Here is a 15,223-nt window from a genome sequence, read left to right as displayed (position 1 = left end):
AGGAACCAAGATTCCACGTCTTGGCCCTATTCCAAAGCCTTCTGCGTCTTACATCACATGCGCTAGAATCAAACAAAGCATTATGGTTTAGCTAATTTTTTCTGCTCCATATATCTCTCCACAGGCAAAAGAAATAGGCTTCTGAATTTGAAATGGAATCTCTGAAGTTTCTGCAGAGCTTCACTTCCCAAAAAGCAAATATTTACATCCCCTAGCACCAGCTGCCTCTTTTCTTTTCACCTCCATTTCATTTCCGGATGCATTGTTGGTGCATCTGCTCTATTAATTAAAACTGATTTACACAAGACAAAATTGAGTCCTTAATACAACCCTTCAGTGGAAACGACTGACGTCTAAAATTGCACTTGCATCTTCCAAAATTCCCACGTCCCATTTTCTCACCTTTGCTGCCTGAAAAGCGTTTTGCTCTGTTCAAGTCCATAGGGCATTCCTGTAGCTGAAAACAAACAAAAAAAAATAATAATTCAGCCTAACCTGACACTCCTGACTTGCTCTTGGCTCCTGCCATCAACGATTAACATGGTGGGGACTGAGGGGAAGGCAGGTGGTGTCTGGCTGTTTTCCTGATCTGACCATTTTTCAGGCTCTTCTTTAGGAGAGCGAGGAGCAGGGATGTAGTTTGGCTTCTGACCTGAGATGACTTCACAGTGCTCAGCAAGGCATGAAGCAGCACGGGGCTGGGAAAGCAAAGCAACACAACAGATCTGAGAAGGAAGCTGCTTCACCACTGGGCATCACCACCACTGCGGGCGTCCTCCTCCCTCAGAACAGAATTATCGGCCTCCGACTCTGGGCCTTGCCTGCTGTTAGTAATCCAGAGGTAACTTCAGCTCAGGAGGGTTACTTCGCAATGCCTTTCATTATCACGTTATCTATATAAGAACTTGGCATCTTCCAGACATGGCTCAGAAGGCCTTGAGGAGGGATGGGGAAGACAGGAGCATACAGACAGCATGCTCTCCATTGGTACTCCCTCTGGAAACAAGACGAAACCCTCTGCAAACTACAGAGGAGGTTCTGTCCACGTTTTCCCCAGTTCCTCCTAGATCTGAACACCTTTCTGAGACCCTGCTGGCTATTTTAACAGAACCTTGGCCTCCCGGTCTCTGTATGATATATCAGCCACAAAGGCCATCTCCCAGCCCCATATCTTAATCCCAGCTTCAATTTAATCTCTGCTGCGAAAAGCCACAGAAGTGGAGTCTTTAAAGCCTCATCTACCTTCGGGGGGAAAAAATAAATATACGAGTTGGCTCTAAGAGCAGATGGTGTCTGGAGGAAATTATGATAATTAAGTTTCAGAGTTGTAGATTTCCAAGGGACTACTTCACTCCAGCACCAGGCCTCTAGGCCAGCGCAGCAGTTATTAAAATTGTAAGTTTCACCACATTTTATTAATTGCTAATTACTGCTTCATTACTTCCACTCATGCTCCCGAGACGGCTGCTGTGACAGGTTCCTTCAGGAAGCAGTTCGGGTCACTTCAAAACTGCACAGAGTGGTGTGCTGAGTAAAGTCCGTTATTGAAAGCTAAATAGGTGGTTCTCAGCCAGTACATGTGCTTGGCCCCAAACCTGTTACACATGCTAAACAATTTTTTTTTTTTTCCAGGATCACACTAGAGGACTCAGAACAGGCTTGTAACTTCCGTGCCAGCTCCACTTTAGCAAACCCCACTGTCCCAGCATCCAGCCTAAGGGGCAACGGTCATCCTGACCCCTCTGTGACCCACTGAAAAATGCGTCAGACTGAACTTCACGCTGGAGTTCAGTCCTCTTCCTCCTCAAACTGCCCCTCGGATGTCTGCTCGAGTACAGTGCAGATCTGGTCTCCGTTTTCTGATGCAGAGCAGTGATACTCAATCCACATGGAAGGTGCGGGAACCAAAAGCTGGACAATATCCAGAGCTTTGAACAGGTTTCCAAGTCTGAAAAACGTATTTAAGTACAGAACTTTCACAAAACTACTCACCTAATTAAAGAACCAAACCACTTACATGAATATAAATTTATGGGCTTATACTACCCTGTTTCATAATGGAAACAAAGCCAATTTAGGTTTTATTCAGCACCAGTGCTATTAACTGTGCATCTTAGGCATAACTGTACTTCTCTATAAATCTAAATTTCATTAACAGCCTGAAATCAATTACTTTGTGATTTATAGTTGAGGCCATAGTACTGACAGTTATTAAACACCGAGCCTGCTCCGGTATTTCCACGCAAAGTGCCAGCTCACCTTAGTTGAGGGCGATCCCACAGGGCAGAGGCAAGTTTTTGAACTAGCTCTCCTCTTACTCCCAGTATGCTAACTGGATCCGGGTCCCTTGCAGTTGGCACTAACACTCAACACCAGTTCTAAGAGGTGCAGGGCTGCAATGCGTTTTTCAGGCGCGACAGCAAGCCTCCGCCGCTGAACATCACCATTTCCACCCAGCCAGGAGTCTTACAGCCATCCCAGTCTAGGCGCACTGATCCCAAACTACTCATCTACTCCATGCAGAGCTCTACGTATTGTCCTGCGCAACTTGCGGAGTGGTTTTATTCAAGTTACATCGCTGGGTACCTTCCATCGGCACTGTGGCAGTAACGAGGGCAGGGAGCTCAGCAGCTCAGACGTCCCCTGTGGATTCAGATGTCCCCAGCAGCAGCAGCCCTGCCCTGCGCCCCCGCTCCTCCACCAAACGCTCGTCCATCAGAGAGCATCGTTATTCGAGGGAGCGTGTAGCTATTCAGCAGCCACCTTGGAGCTGAGTTTAATTGTGACCCCAAGACAGATTTCATTACATTTCAACTCAGCAGCGCCGAGTTCTGCTCCATCATCAACCCGGGGCAGTCAACTGATTATAAAGCAAGTATTTAATCACCTTAACTCTCTTGAGACTTAAATTAAGGCACTTCACCACCACAGCCCCTTCGTTCCTTAGTCTAATTGAGGTTTCATTACCAACTGGCTCAATTGTTTTGCGGCACAGGTACCTGACAGTTTAGGACCTAGGGGTACCTCCGCATGAGCTTTCATTTATACCAGGCAGCAACCATCCATTCATCTCTTCGCTACACAGATAATGATCTCTGCCTTCAGCAACAAATAAGATCTGAATATTGATCCACTACTTCTCTCCGCTATCCCCCAATTTAGATAAATCAATTCGCCAACAAGTGACAGCCATTCTTCTCTGCTATCCTCCAATTTAGATAAATCTATTCGCCAACAAGTGACAGTCAACCTCATTTAATAAGGCATTATGAAGATGCACTTTAACAGATGCGTTCGAGTTTCCTACGGAGGAAAAATATTGTTTTAATAAAAGGGGCCACCGACTGTGGTGCACTAGTTCAAATATGAGTTGTATTACAGGTAAAATTTCATGTCCCAAGTCTCGCTGAGGACCTGACTAACACAATAAAAGAGAATTTGCTAAATATCTGTTCAGCCAGGGAGAGAACTGATTTGCTTTGTGCTCAGTGATTTGGCTCAGCTTTCAACACCAACTATTTAAATTCAAGAACTGGCAGGTATGCTAGCATATTAAGCTCTATCAAAATTCAAATAAGATTTATAATCAACATAATGTAGTGCCTAAATTGACTTTAAGGACCGAAGAAGTCACATATGCAGCTTTTAAGGTCTGTAGCAGCAAAATGAAGACATCTACATTTCCCCTTCACTTTCTAATCTGCCATTTCACATGTTTTTAGGCACTGATTTTATACTGTTATGCTGGGAATGCAAACATTTCATAGACTTGTTTATGAGTTTGAATACAGCTCTGAGCATGAGCATTTCCCTATAATTCAGTAAAACCACTTTAAACAATATTTCCACCAAGATCAACCTGACAATCCTAACGGGCTCTTCCAACCCAGCCCCCCATTTCAAAGACCATTCACTTCCAAAGTCCTGACGTCCCCTGAAGTCCACTTTGACATTAACAGCCAATGCGTAACAGCCTAGACCTTCACCGAAATCAAGCAAGACAGCACCACCCTGCATTTCCGCATAGATTCAACAGCACTTCTAGTTTAAAGATTTCCCCAACACACTCCTACCAGCTAAACGGAAATTAAGGCATCTGAACAGTATATATTTCTTGTGTCATCGCATACCTCTAGCACACAGAATGATCTTCCCCAGCACTCTGATTTGGAGTTCGCTTCCAAAGAGAAAGGCAACGAGGGGGGAAGAAAACAAACCCAAACATTAGCATTAATAATTGCAATCAAAATTAGTTAGCAAGCAGTCTCAAGACAAATGGGACAGCCAAGCCAAAGACAATCAGCTGGAACCCTTGTCAGCACCGCGGAGCCAACCCTCAGGAATATGGCACACTGCTTTTTCTTAATAACACCATTCGGGGAAGGCAAGCACTTAGAACGAAAACATTTGGGTAAGGATTAATAGTAGACTTCGCAGACAAAAGTACAGTGTATAACAGCCTTGTCCTACCAGCGCGGCTGTCACAGCCAGGAGAAACCGACAATCCTCAAGACAAAATCCTTGCTGTTAAAGTAGGTTACAGCAACCACGCGAGGGGACGTAAAGCTTGGTGACAAGGGCAAAGGAGGCCCTCCTACGCACTGCTTTGGCCACGTCCGCAGCTGAATTCTCTCTCTTTGAACTGGTAGGCTGCAAAGGTAAAGACAGTTAAAGAGCAAGAAGCAACCACCCCACCCCTCCCCAGGGAGCAGGCCCTGTATCCTTCATTCATTAAGGATCCAAACAGCAAGATGAGGGAACCGTGGCTCCAAAAAAATGAAATATTAAACCTCCCCAGACTTCTCCCTGTTGTTCTTCGTTGTTTTGTTCCATGTTTGGGTAAAGAAACACATAATTAGCAACATTTAAAACCTAAAATAAAATACTTTATTTTCTCCAAATAATATTTATTTTCCTTTCCTTTTTTTTTAAAAAAAAAAAAGGTCTTCTTAACACTCATTTGCAGACCAAATGAAAATATGCACTAACCGTGTAAACCAACATCCCTTCATCTACTTCGAAAAAAAACATATATACATCCTTCCAAACAAGAGCACACACGGATTAGTCACAAAGCAAAAGCTTCAAGGCTGTACAATCCTGGGGGTTTCCACGCGTGCAAACATGAGCGTACCCGTGTGTACAAGAAAGGCAGCACCCAACTGGTAAACTGTTTGTTCAGGTGGTTATGCCTCAAAGCTTTTTTTTTTTTTTTAAGAATTTTTAGCAAGGTAAGGCTAGCAAATCCCGTCAGCTGCATCTTCTACTGGCGTCTCCTGGCTGGTGGAAAAGTTTCCTACATTTAAACATCTCCTAAAAATCCTTCTTGTTATAGGAGCCGACAGCCACTGGCTAATTCTTTTAGCAAATTTCATTCTTAAGACTTGAAATCAGCCCTGGACCCATAACGAGTCACAAGAGAGGGCTCGACGGCGATCCAAATTATTGCCTAAAGAGCAAACAATGAAGAGCCACGGGCTGAGCGCATTTCTGGCATAAACAGCTCCATTCGATCCCTCTGTCAAGTGACTGAAGTGTACAAAGAAGTGGAACGAAGGATATCAGCATGGCAGTCATGAAAAATAGCTGCACGAATGAGGTGGAAAAACCATTACCAGACTTTGGCAAGGAAATTTTAATCTCAGCCCGCGCTCACTGAAGTGCTAAAAAAAAAAAAAAAACACAAAACCCAAGAACCTGATATTCAAAAGCTACAAACTGAAATTTAGAGACTCTGGTTTACAAGTGGGAAATGTGGACAAGTACCGATAAACAAACGCATTTCATACCACCCAAAATGGTGAGACAAGTTAGGCAGGATTTCCCCCACTCAAAATTAACATGCTGAAAATCAACCATCAATTAAAGATATGTGAAAAGACAGTTTTTAGGGATGATAACAGGAGGCTACATGGCTCTGAGGCTTCGGCTTACTGGTCAACCCGTGCTCCCAGTGAATCAAGGATTCCATGTTACTCTGCATCCTAAAGCATGGCCAGAAACCAAGGTATGTTTATCTTTTCTCCTACTTTCTAGGCAGGCAATATTAATCTCTTCCCGTTAAGTCCCAAGTTGTTTTTTCCTAGCAGAATACAATTCTGCTACATATTCTACTTTTACAACTAGTAATTTGATAGATCCAGCTTAAATTAAGATGAATAGACACCAATTAGTACCACTTTAATAGACCAACGGATTTCATACCGTAAATCTCATTATGTTTTGTAGAAATTAAATTGGAAAGCCAGCGGCAAGAACACATACAATCTGTGCACATCCAAGTGAATCTAAATACAATACAAGATTAGGAAAAATAAGTAGCAAGTCTCTTAACTTTAATGGAACTCAATTTAAATAAAATAAATCGCCATTTTCACTTAGTGGAGTACCCAATTCATTCAGCCTTCACACAACTCATTTCAAAAACATTATGCTGGCTTACAACAAAAGAACCAAAAAGTTTCAGAGAAATAACGTACCTCATAGCTAATCGTTGGGCCTAAACATTGGCCCTTCATTGGAAGCCTGCAACAGCAGGGCTGCAAAACTAAGTTTACCTCACGTTTGCATCAATCTCCATCACATCATAATCAACTTTTTCTCTCTCCACCCCCTCGATTTTCCCCCTGTGTGAAACCTGGAGCTCCTAATTATGAAAGCCAATACCCAGTTCATCTTCAAACAGGTTAAAAAAAAAAAACCAACTTAAAAGCAGCCAGGATACTGAGACACTTCATCCGGCGTCACCCAAAAATCAAATTGGCCAAAACCTGACAGCCTCGATGAAGACGGGAGTCATCACACCCTCTCCACAAAGGTTAATACATTCTTCCCGTGCATTCTTACATGTTCCAAAAGTCACAACAGAAATTAAGTGTCACTTCTCTCAAAGAAGTCTTTGGTCTGAAGACAGCCCAGACAATGCAGGATTCTCACAATTAAGGACAAGTGTCATTCCTAACTTTGAAACTCCTGCCATTAAGACAACAACCATAATAAAAAAGACCCCTCCCAAAGCACATCGTTTCTTTTAAGCTACTGTCAAAGTATCTCTCCTGTCATCTCCCCATGTCTGCCAACAAACAAAAAAGCTCCAGAGCAAATCAGGCATCAGGATCCACAGCACATTGGATTTCCTTCGCTTTAGAGATCCAGCTTTCCACCGGAGAGCTTGCACAGTTTTTTGGGGTACTTCCAGACAGATGGATTCTGTTTCCCCACAAGCTCAGTCTAGTATACCTCAAAGCACACAGTCTTAACTCCCCCAAAGCTTTGTGGCCATCTAAAATGTTTTCTCCTAAAAATAAATGAAAAAAAAAAAAAGGACACCGATGATGCAGGGAATGATGGGATAGGAGGAATCTCAAGTAAGTCTGCACAGTTCCTCAGGCGTACAGAACAGACTGAGGAAAGCCTGAAAAAAAAAATAAATGCATTTTCTCTCACAGTCCGCCAGTCACCTCAAGATTTTACGTCACCTATAAAATAATAATTTAAAAAAAAATCTTTGACTGATGTTAGTAAGGAAAAACCCAAGTTATTTAAGTACCTACTAGATGAGATGCTTCCAGCTACTCGTGCTTCCATGGCAGAATACTACAGTGCAAGCACACCCGTGCACTTGAAATATCTCATTTACCCCTGCTTTAAGAGGAGTCTCTCCAAATGCTTCAGCTCAGAGGGAGTTTCAGACACATTAATCGCCCCTGAAACAGTGGCGGAGACAGAGGGCTGTCTTTGGTGGACGGTATCTTTAGCCTGCTTTTCCTTTCAGAGAAAGAAGGCTTTTACAGGTGATCTTTGATACGGTCTCATCATCCATTCTTCCACAATATTTCTTTCCCCCCCTTCTTTGTTCTGGTTTTCCGCATTTCTTTTTTAATCCTCGATGAAATTCATCCGCGGCCCTGCCTGCACTCTTGAGTTCACAGCTTCAAAACTGATTTACGGGAGAAGCTCTTAGTGCACGTATCTCCCAGTCTGTAGCCTCTGTTCCTTTCCTTCCTGGTCTGAGAGGGGAAGCATGACTCAGCTCACAGCAAAAAGAGCAAGTTCATTTAAGTAAATTAAAATGGACAGTGACCAATCCCAGAAGCTTTTCTTTAGGCTGCTTCTATTTACGTCCAACTGTGTAAGGCAATATTTTTTTTTACAACATGTTATGAATTAGTCAGACCTGAGCCATCAACTCATTCACCTATCAAATTCTTAAATAAAAAAAATGAACTGTTACATGCATTCCACTCTGCCCCGATCAAGGTGGCAAGAAAGCCTATTGAATGTGCAGCGCCCCCAGACAAAACAGTTTTTCATCAGTGCTTTTAATCCCTTACCAGTAATCAATTACCCTTCAAGCTCCCACATTATGTAATTAGAGGTGCTTCCAGAAGGTGACTGGCAATTCATCAGACTGTATTTTCCTTCTAACTCCACTTTTTCAGCCTTTTTCTAAAAGTCCTTGCACATATCATCAGCAAAGCCATTTTTCCTTTAAACATCATTTCTCCCTCTGAGCAGGCTTTTCCATCTAAACTACAAACTTAAATGTTAATGCACACAAGTTAGGCCTCAAAATTCAGCTCTCCAAGGAGCAATATGGAAAATAAAATCTGACTCCCTTAAAGGAACAGTCCGTTACCAATTTCAACATTTGTATCCCTAAGGGGAACGAACTGAAATCTTAATCATACTTTCCCAAAGTTATCACATTATTTCTTCAGCTTAATGCTCCTCCAGCGGTACCCAAAGCATTTCTTATACACAAAGCTGTGCATGATCATGTTTTTAGCCTGAAAAACATTTGCAGTTCCTCGTTATTAGCCGCTGCCATAGATGCAAGTCTTCACTTTCACTCAGGAGTCTCAAATTATTTTAAGGAGGACCCACTTAAAAATAAAGTTACAACAGCCCATCCATTGATGGGGAGGCAAAGCTATACAATAACCTGTCAAAAACCATACAGCCTGCTGCTGTTTGCATAAATAAAATTAAAAGCGAAGAGCATCTTTCCCTGGACACCTCTGCTGCTGCTTAGGGGCAGTCATTTTTAACCCAGCCTTTGCAAGACAGCTGTCTGCTCACAAGATGCTCATCCCTCAAGTCTTCTGTCAGGCTTCCCAAACTGCTGAGTGTTCTGGCCCAAACTTCAACATTTCAGCTTCTACAAACCCAGGGAGAGGACGCAGGTGTGTCAAAACCCCCACATCTTGCTCCGCAGAAGAGGGCTGACGTCACACAACAAGGGTCCCCCATCATCTGGTCCGATGTAACAGGTATAAAGCACCGTAACACCTCTCACCATGAAGGCCGCAGCTCTGACCCAGGTGGTACGCATAGAAATGTGCTCAGGGAGAGCTGTGAGAGAGGAGAAATAGTTTCTCCCCCTCAGTCAGTGTCCCTTCTAAGTCCCCCACACCTGAGATTAAGCCTCAGGTTCCCAGACGACCAGCCAATATGGCACAAGCAGCACCAATAGCTCAAAACATCCTCCCAAGGCTAACAATGTCACACCAAGCTTTTACAGTAACGTTACCTTCACATTAACAATGTTTTTATCACCTTCTACCTGCCTGTGAAACAAGGTCTAGCAGCAGCAACGCGCTCGATTCTAGAATTATCTTAAAGTGAAATATTGCTAGTCATCTGCTGCTGCTTGGCTTGCACAATCAAGTGCAGCTGTCTCTTTGCAATGGCTGTGTTTAAATCCCACAAGAACTCCAACAGCTTGCCCTGGAGGAGAACCTCCATGGGCACAAACTGCAAAACCTGCTGGGGAGAGTCCGTGTCTAACAAAGAGCTCATTAGTTTATTCAGGTGCTGCAGATACTCAACAACCGGATTCGGGAGGCCTCGGTAGCCAACGCACAGCAAAGCAGCACTAGTCCTTAAGAGCTCCTGGGAGGTCGGACAAGCAAACGTGATGCATCTGAAACAGCAGTGCAGTATGAAGACCAGGCCAGCTGTGAAGCGCGTAAAACAAGAGAGAATAGGCAAAATCAACGCATCTCCCACTGTAAGCTGGTTCAACGCATGCAGAACACGCTCCAAAAGCTGCTGCTGGTACTTTGGTTCTCCATCATAAAGCAAAGAGAAGCTGAAAGCCAGAAGCGTGGCCGAGTCCAGAAGCTTTACTTCCATACCAGGTTGGCTTTCAGTATCACAGAGGGATGGAAAGCCCACCACAAGGCACTTGAAGTGGTCACTGCATCTTTCATTTAGGACTTCCTGATGACACCTGGAAAGATCGGAGACTTCTGCCAACATCAGTTCCCCAGGAAGAACTTCACACAAGTGACAAGTCTGCAGCATTTGTCTGTTTTTCAGCCTCCCCCCCACCAATTCTTTCATAGCTTCATTAAGATTTTCCAAGACTTGACCATCACAAAATGGAGAACACTTTACCACCGGTAGTCTTTTTCCTTCCAAGATGTACCACAAGCTACACTCCAGGTTAGAAGACGATCCTTCCAAGATGCACATTTTACCAGCATTATTAAAACTATGTTCTTCAGCCCAGTGATTAAAATAGCCCTTTGCCACTTTATCATTCCATGTGAGGGTTTCCAGCATCTTCCTTTCATTGTACGTACTAAAATATTTGTTTCTTTGCCCAAACCATTTTGCATTCATGCTGCAACCGGTCTGAGATTTCTTGACAAGCCAGTTACTTCTGGCAATGGGTTTCATATGAAGTCTTTGCATGAAGAACTCTACTGCACAGTCTCTTAACTTGTTCAGTTTCGCCTGCTCCGCTTCTTCCATGCGCTCAAAGAGATGGAGGTTCTCAGAGATGGTCTCCACCTGGCGCTTGTGGAAGAACACACAACACTCTTCGTGTATTTTAAGAAAAGATTCTGGTAGTGTATGCTGGGGAAAAAGTGCTTTGTTGACCATTTCTGTTCCAAAGTTCTGTATCATCTTAGAAAGCAGCAGATGAATGCTTTCTCTGCCCATATAGCGAAGACAAATCACATAGGCTTCCGAGTTTCCAGCTTTGCTAGTGGCTGGCTTAAAGACATGGACCTCCTCAAAAGCGCAGTTTAGCAAAAAGAGCAGATTGGTAGAACAGTGTTCAAACAGCGTGAACATCTTCAAAACAAAGGATCCTCCAGTGCCCAGGATCATTAAAGCGGTGACTGTTTCACAGTAATGAAGGGGTGAGACGAGAGCTTCCTGTTCACCTGGGTTTCCCTGGCAATCAAAGCTGCCATCAGCAGTTACCAAGTGAACTGTGGCCATATTGCTTACAAAGTTCTGAAGTCCAGTTAGATGTTTCAACGTCATCACATCACCGGTGTTATCTGGGCCAAAGTACCACCAAGGCAACGTATTTGCTATAAGACGGTCATCCATGATCATCATCAGGGTGTCATTTGCTTCATGGTAGGGGTTTAGAGTGTTAGCGACCCAATTCCAGTCGCAAGGGACATGGTGGGATTTCAAGTAGTGATTGAGGCTGGCTATAAAAGCTCCGGGAGCTTCGCAGAGGTGGACAGAATTCAGTTCTCTGCCCTGAAGAGCTTCTTCAGGGAGAAGAGGAAAACTGCAGAGGATCTCATGAAACTTGCACCAGGCCTGGGTGCACAGCTCCGCGTTCACAGATTTCTTCACATGATTAATTATTTTCCCTGCTTTATTGGTAAACGAGGTGTGCTGATGCCATTCATCCAGGTTCTTATCGCTCAGTTGATTCTTCACTTCATTCATCGAGTCCTTCAGAGCCAGGAGCGAGTTGAATTCCTTGTGATCGCATGTAAAAGCGTCACCGGGATCTGGCAGCTTCCATTCATTATTCACAGGCTTAGTGTAAGTAAACTTCTTTGCAAAGAGCTTCTCAATTTCAGAAAGAATTTCAGCACTGAACTTTTCAAGGTTTGTAGTCTGGTCAACGTAAGGCTTCTTACATTTGTTCATTCTTGGATTGATTCACAACCTGGAGGACAAGCAGGGGAGAAGAAAAAGGGTCACTCTGATCATAAGTGTATATAAATAAGCAAAGCTTTTTTTTTTTTTTGAATAAAAATCTCTCCTGCTGTATTCTAGAATGAGAGAGAGAAATGTTTCACAGAATCACATACCCACAAGGAAAAGAAGCGAGGACTACCCTGAATAAGGCTATTTGGGAATGAGGAGGTTCACAGGTTCAAGCACCCTTCGTGCTACTTACACAGAAAGTGAAGAAAAGTTGGCTGCTGCTTTGGCTTTTCACTGACCTCTGAACACTCCACTCAGGTCTAAACAGCTAAATACAAATATCTCTCTCAGCCACAAAAGAGAACATACCACAAGCTACACAAATTAAACAAGCGGCCCAGAAATCTTTTCATCTGATTATGGCAGTATTTAGAATCATAGAATAGTCTGGGCTGGAAGGGACCTTAAAGACAACAGCTAACCCTCACACCTCTTCACCACACCCAGCGCGATGCTGGGAGAGCCCCTCACAGCTGGCAGGCCCCAGTAACAGCCCCTACGCTGCAGAGACCCTGCAGAGAGGTTTAACGCTCACCTGCAAAACCCCTTTGCTGTGCTCAAGCATTGCAGCTCTCTGCCAGGCCACTGCAAATCCTTACGCCTCGCTTTCCCTACTGGAAAAACAGTGATAAATCCAAAGCGAGAAGAGACTTTCTCGCGTCCATGGTCAATGCTAACTCGTGCGTGATGTTAAAGGAGGATGTAGTGCAAAGTGTTGTGCTCTGCGTGGATAGACACAGACTAACAGGAGCATACGCTGCACCGAGCTGACGATTCTGCTGCCATCTGCTCCAGCGCACAGCACGAAGCACACAGGGCAGAAGTTTGGTTCGCTAACCAGAAATCAGCCAGCCAGCAATCTATTCAAAATGAAGATGTTCATTTAAGCAAAACAATTTAATCAAAATTACCGTAAGAAACAGGAAATCCATCAGCATTATCATTTCAACCATCCCCCAAACCATCCCATTCCCTCAGAAGCAAAACACAATTATCTCAAGCATAACAAAAAAGTTTTGTGGGAAAAAAGTATCAGATTAAAACTGAAAGGGTCGAGAAACTTTGGAAGCAGACAACACAAAGTATGGCCAACTTAAACACTTTACCCTTCCCCTTGAATCCACGCAGCACCTCAGGCCACTGCCCCACGACCACAGCTGTCTCCTCTCGTAACCACCTGCCTGCTGAGGAGCAGCATGTCCTTATATACACACAGATGACATTTCATCTTTCGTTTCCCCAATCTGACCACCTTCCAGCAAACACATTTAGTTTCACTTTCCTTTATGCAGATGTATTTTGGCTTTAATCCAGTCATTTCTCACTATGGGTGCTGAGAAGAAGGGGAAAACAGAAGGAAACACAGCACAGCCACTGTGGCCTGAACTAGTTTTACTTCATTTTTAAATACCAACTGTGAGCATGGCATTTTAATTACAACTCACGCCAGCAAATCCCCAAACCAGCTCTCCTCCAAAGCATAACAAGGAAACAGGCTTTTTCTTTTGTGCAATCATTTCCAGTCCCCATCGACCTGGACTCGATTCAAACCTGCCGAAGAGCTCCGGGCTCCTCCCCACCCCGCAGCCCTTCACACACCCCAGCGCCGGCGGAGGGCCGGCCCTTCCCGCCACACGGTGGGGGCTCACAGGGGCGCCGCTCCCCAGGGAAAACCCGCTCTCCCCTTCCCGCGGTACAGCCCGCCGCCCCGCTCCACAGCGCGGCCCGTCCGCCCCGCCTCCATCCCGGCCTTGCGTAGAGGCGCCGCCCGACCGAGGCGCCTCCCCGCGCCGCCCGCTCCCTACGCGAGGCCGCGGCTCCCGCGCGGCCTAGAGGAGCCCCCGCTCTTACCCGGCGGCGGCGGCGAGGAAGGCCCAGCCCCCTCGCTCCGCGGCCTCGCCCCGGCCGCTCCCTCCGCCCTGCCCTCTCCTCAGCGGGCCCCACCCCGTACCAGGAGGGCTTTTACTTTTCTTTTTTTTTAAATAAATTTCAGCAGAGGGAGGTCTGGGGTGACACAACATGGCTGTTACTAATGGGAGGGGGTGCAGAGAGCAACGAGGCCCCACGCTGGCCAAGCGAAGGCTGCTGGGGCAGGGCAGGAGGCAGGTCACTTCAAGGCCATGTCAGTCACAGCAATGTTCAAAGAGCAAAGTTAAAAGTTTATCCAGAAGTTTGGGTTGGGGCATCGCAGAAGGTACCTGACCTTGAATGGGATGTAAAACAAAACTGCGCATCTTACATGTTCTTTTGCAGTCACTGACTTAGACGTAACAAAAAAATAAAACTTCTGGACCAAATTTGAGCCAAAAGCATACCCCAAACTAACCTTGTGTAATTATAACACTAAAATACACACCCCTTTGTGAATAATGAACATGCTAACCTCCCTAAATGTTTTAAACACAATCTTAGGTGCATATGTATAGTAAGGAGTGGCAAATTAATCTTTATTGACCCATCAGCTGTATTTTATCGTTATAAACATTGGGCAGTTTGAAACATGAGGTGCTGCTGGCTGTTGTTAAATGCCCAGCACCCAATTCTGCAGAATTGAAATAAAAACAAATATCTTGACTCAGTGTGTAGACTGGCTTTTGCACACCCAGTGAAGAGCCCTCATTTAGGGACAACATCAGGAGCTAAAAAGCAGGCTGCTTTTCACCAAAAAAGCCTTCCTCATTTGAGCTGGCTTGATTCTGCAGGGGGCAAGCAAAGCAGCCATCTCCCAGCAGTACTACAGCCTACAGTACTACAAAAGAAATAAAAAACATTTCTAGAAGTTATTCAGCTAGCACTTAAACACAATAATACTTACAGGTTGTTCAGAGGAAGAAAGCTTTGTTACGACCAGCTAGCAACCTGTTGGAGAGGAAGGGCCGGAGCTCAGAGCATCTTTTTGCCTAAAGAGTTGGGGCTTCTGCCCTGCAGAGCCAGATGCGGCTGACCAAGGAGCAGCTCCAGGGTAAAGCGCCATCGTCTCCCAGCCCTGCGGATGCCACATCTCAGCACATGCTCTCCAGGACGGCCTCTGTCTCTGGAGTCAGCAGTGATGCTCCTCAAGGGTTCGCTGTGGCCTCTGTAACCCACAAGCAGACACTTAAGATGGCTCTTGCACATGGTAATTGTAATAAATAGAATCATGTTTGTTAATCAAGTCAGGCTTTCTTAAAGGCTGGTGAAAAATTACAATGTTTCGACTCTTCATATACTTAAATCGCAGGCATCCAGTGTGCTGTCTGGGGCACTTTGA

General features: G+C 44.8%; 2 protein-coding genes across 25 annotated transcripts in view; both read right to left on the bottom strand.

Moving 5' to 3' along the window:
- Window positions 1–10,277, bottom strand: part of HYDIN (HYDIN axonemal central pair apparatus protein) — a 208,956-nt gene extending 198,679 nt beyond the window's left edge. For 19 of the 21 annotated variants that reach the window (XM_054199082.1, XM_054199093.1, XM_054199092.1 and 16 more), the window contains exon 1: window positions 10,140–10,277. The gene's annotated coding sequence lies outside the window, so the exon portion shown is untranslated. The remainder of the gene's footprint in view (window positions 1–10,139) is intronic. The other 2 variants (XM_054199091.1, XM_054199084.1) reach the window with 2 other exon arrangements.
- On the bottom strand, window positions 6,026–13,962 carry CMTR2 (cap methyltransferase 2). Of its 4 annotated transcripts, XM_054199110.1 has the most exons (3): window positions 13,080–13,757; window positions 12,509–12,587; window positions 6,026–11,932 (listed from the first exon to the last, which is right to left on the bottom strand). In XM_054199110.1, exon 3 carries the CDS (start codon window positions 11,911–11,913, stop codon window positions 9,619–9,621), a length of 2,295 nt encoding a protein of 764 aa, XP_054055085.1. In that variant the 5' UTR covers window positions 11,914–11,932; window positions 12,509–12,587; window positions 13,080–13,757; the 3' UTR covers window positions 6,026–9,618. The 4 variants fall into 4 exon arrangements, with proteins under 4 accessions (XP_054055085.1, XP_054055086.1, XP_054055084.1 ...); XM_054199111.1 differs by lacking the exons at window positions 12,509–12,587; window positions 13,080–13,757 and adding an exon at window positions 13,825–13,962; XM_054199109.1 differs by lacking the exon at window positions 12,509–12,587 and having other exon boundaries at window positions 13,080–13,756.
- Window positions 13,963–15,223: the final 1,261 nt, after the last annotated feature.

Source organism: Rissa tridactyla, chromosome 4, assembly GCF_028500815.1.
Source record: "Rissa tridactyla isolate bRisTri1 chromosome 4, bRisTri1.patW.cur.20221130, whole genome shotgun sequence".
NCBI lineage: Eukaryota > Metazoa > Chordata > Aves > Charadriiformes > Laridae > Rissa > Rissa tridactyla.
The sequence above is the reverse complement of the archived record's forward strand: the minus strand, read 5'-3'. Positions and strand labels throughout refer to the sequence as shown.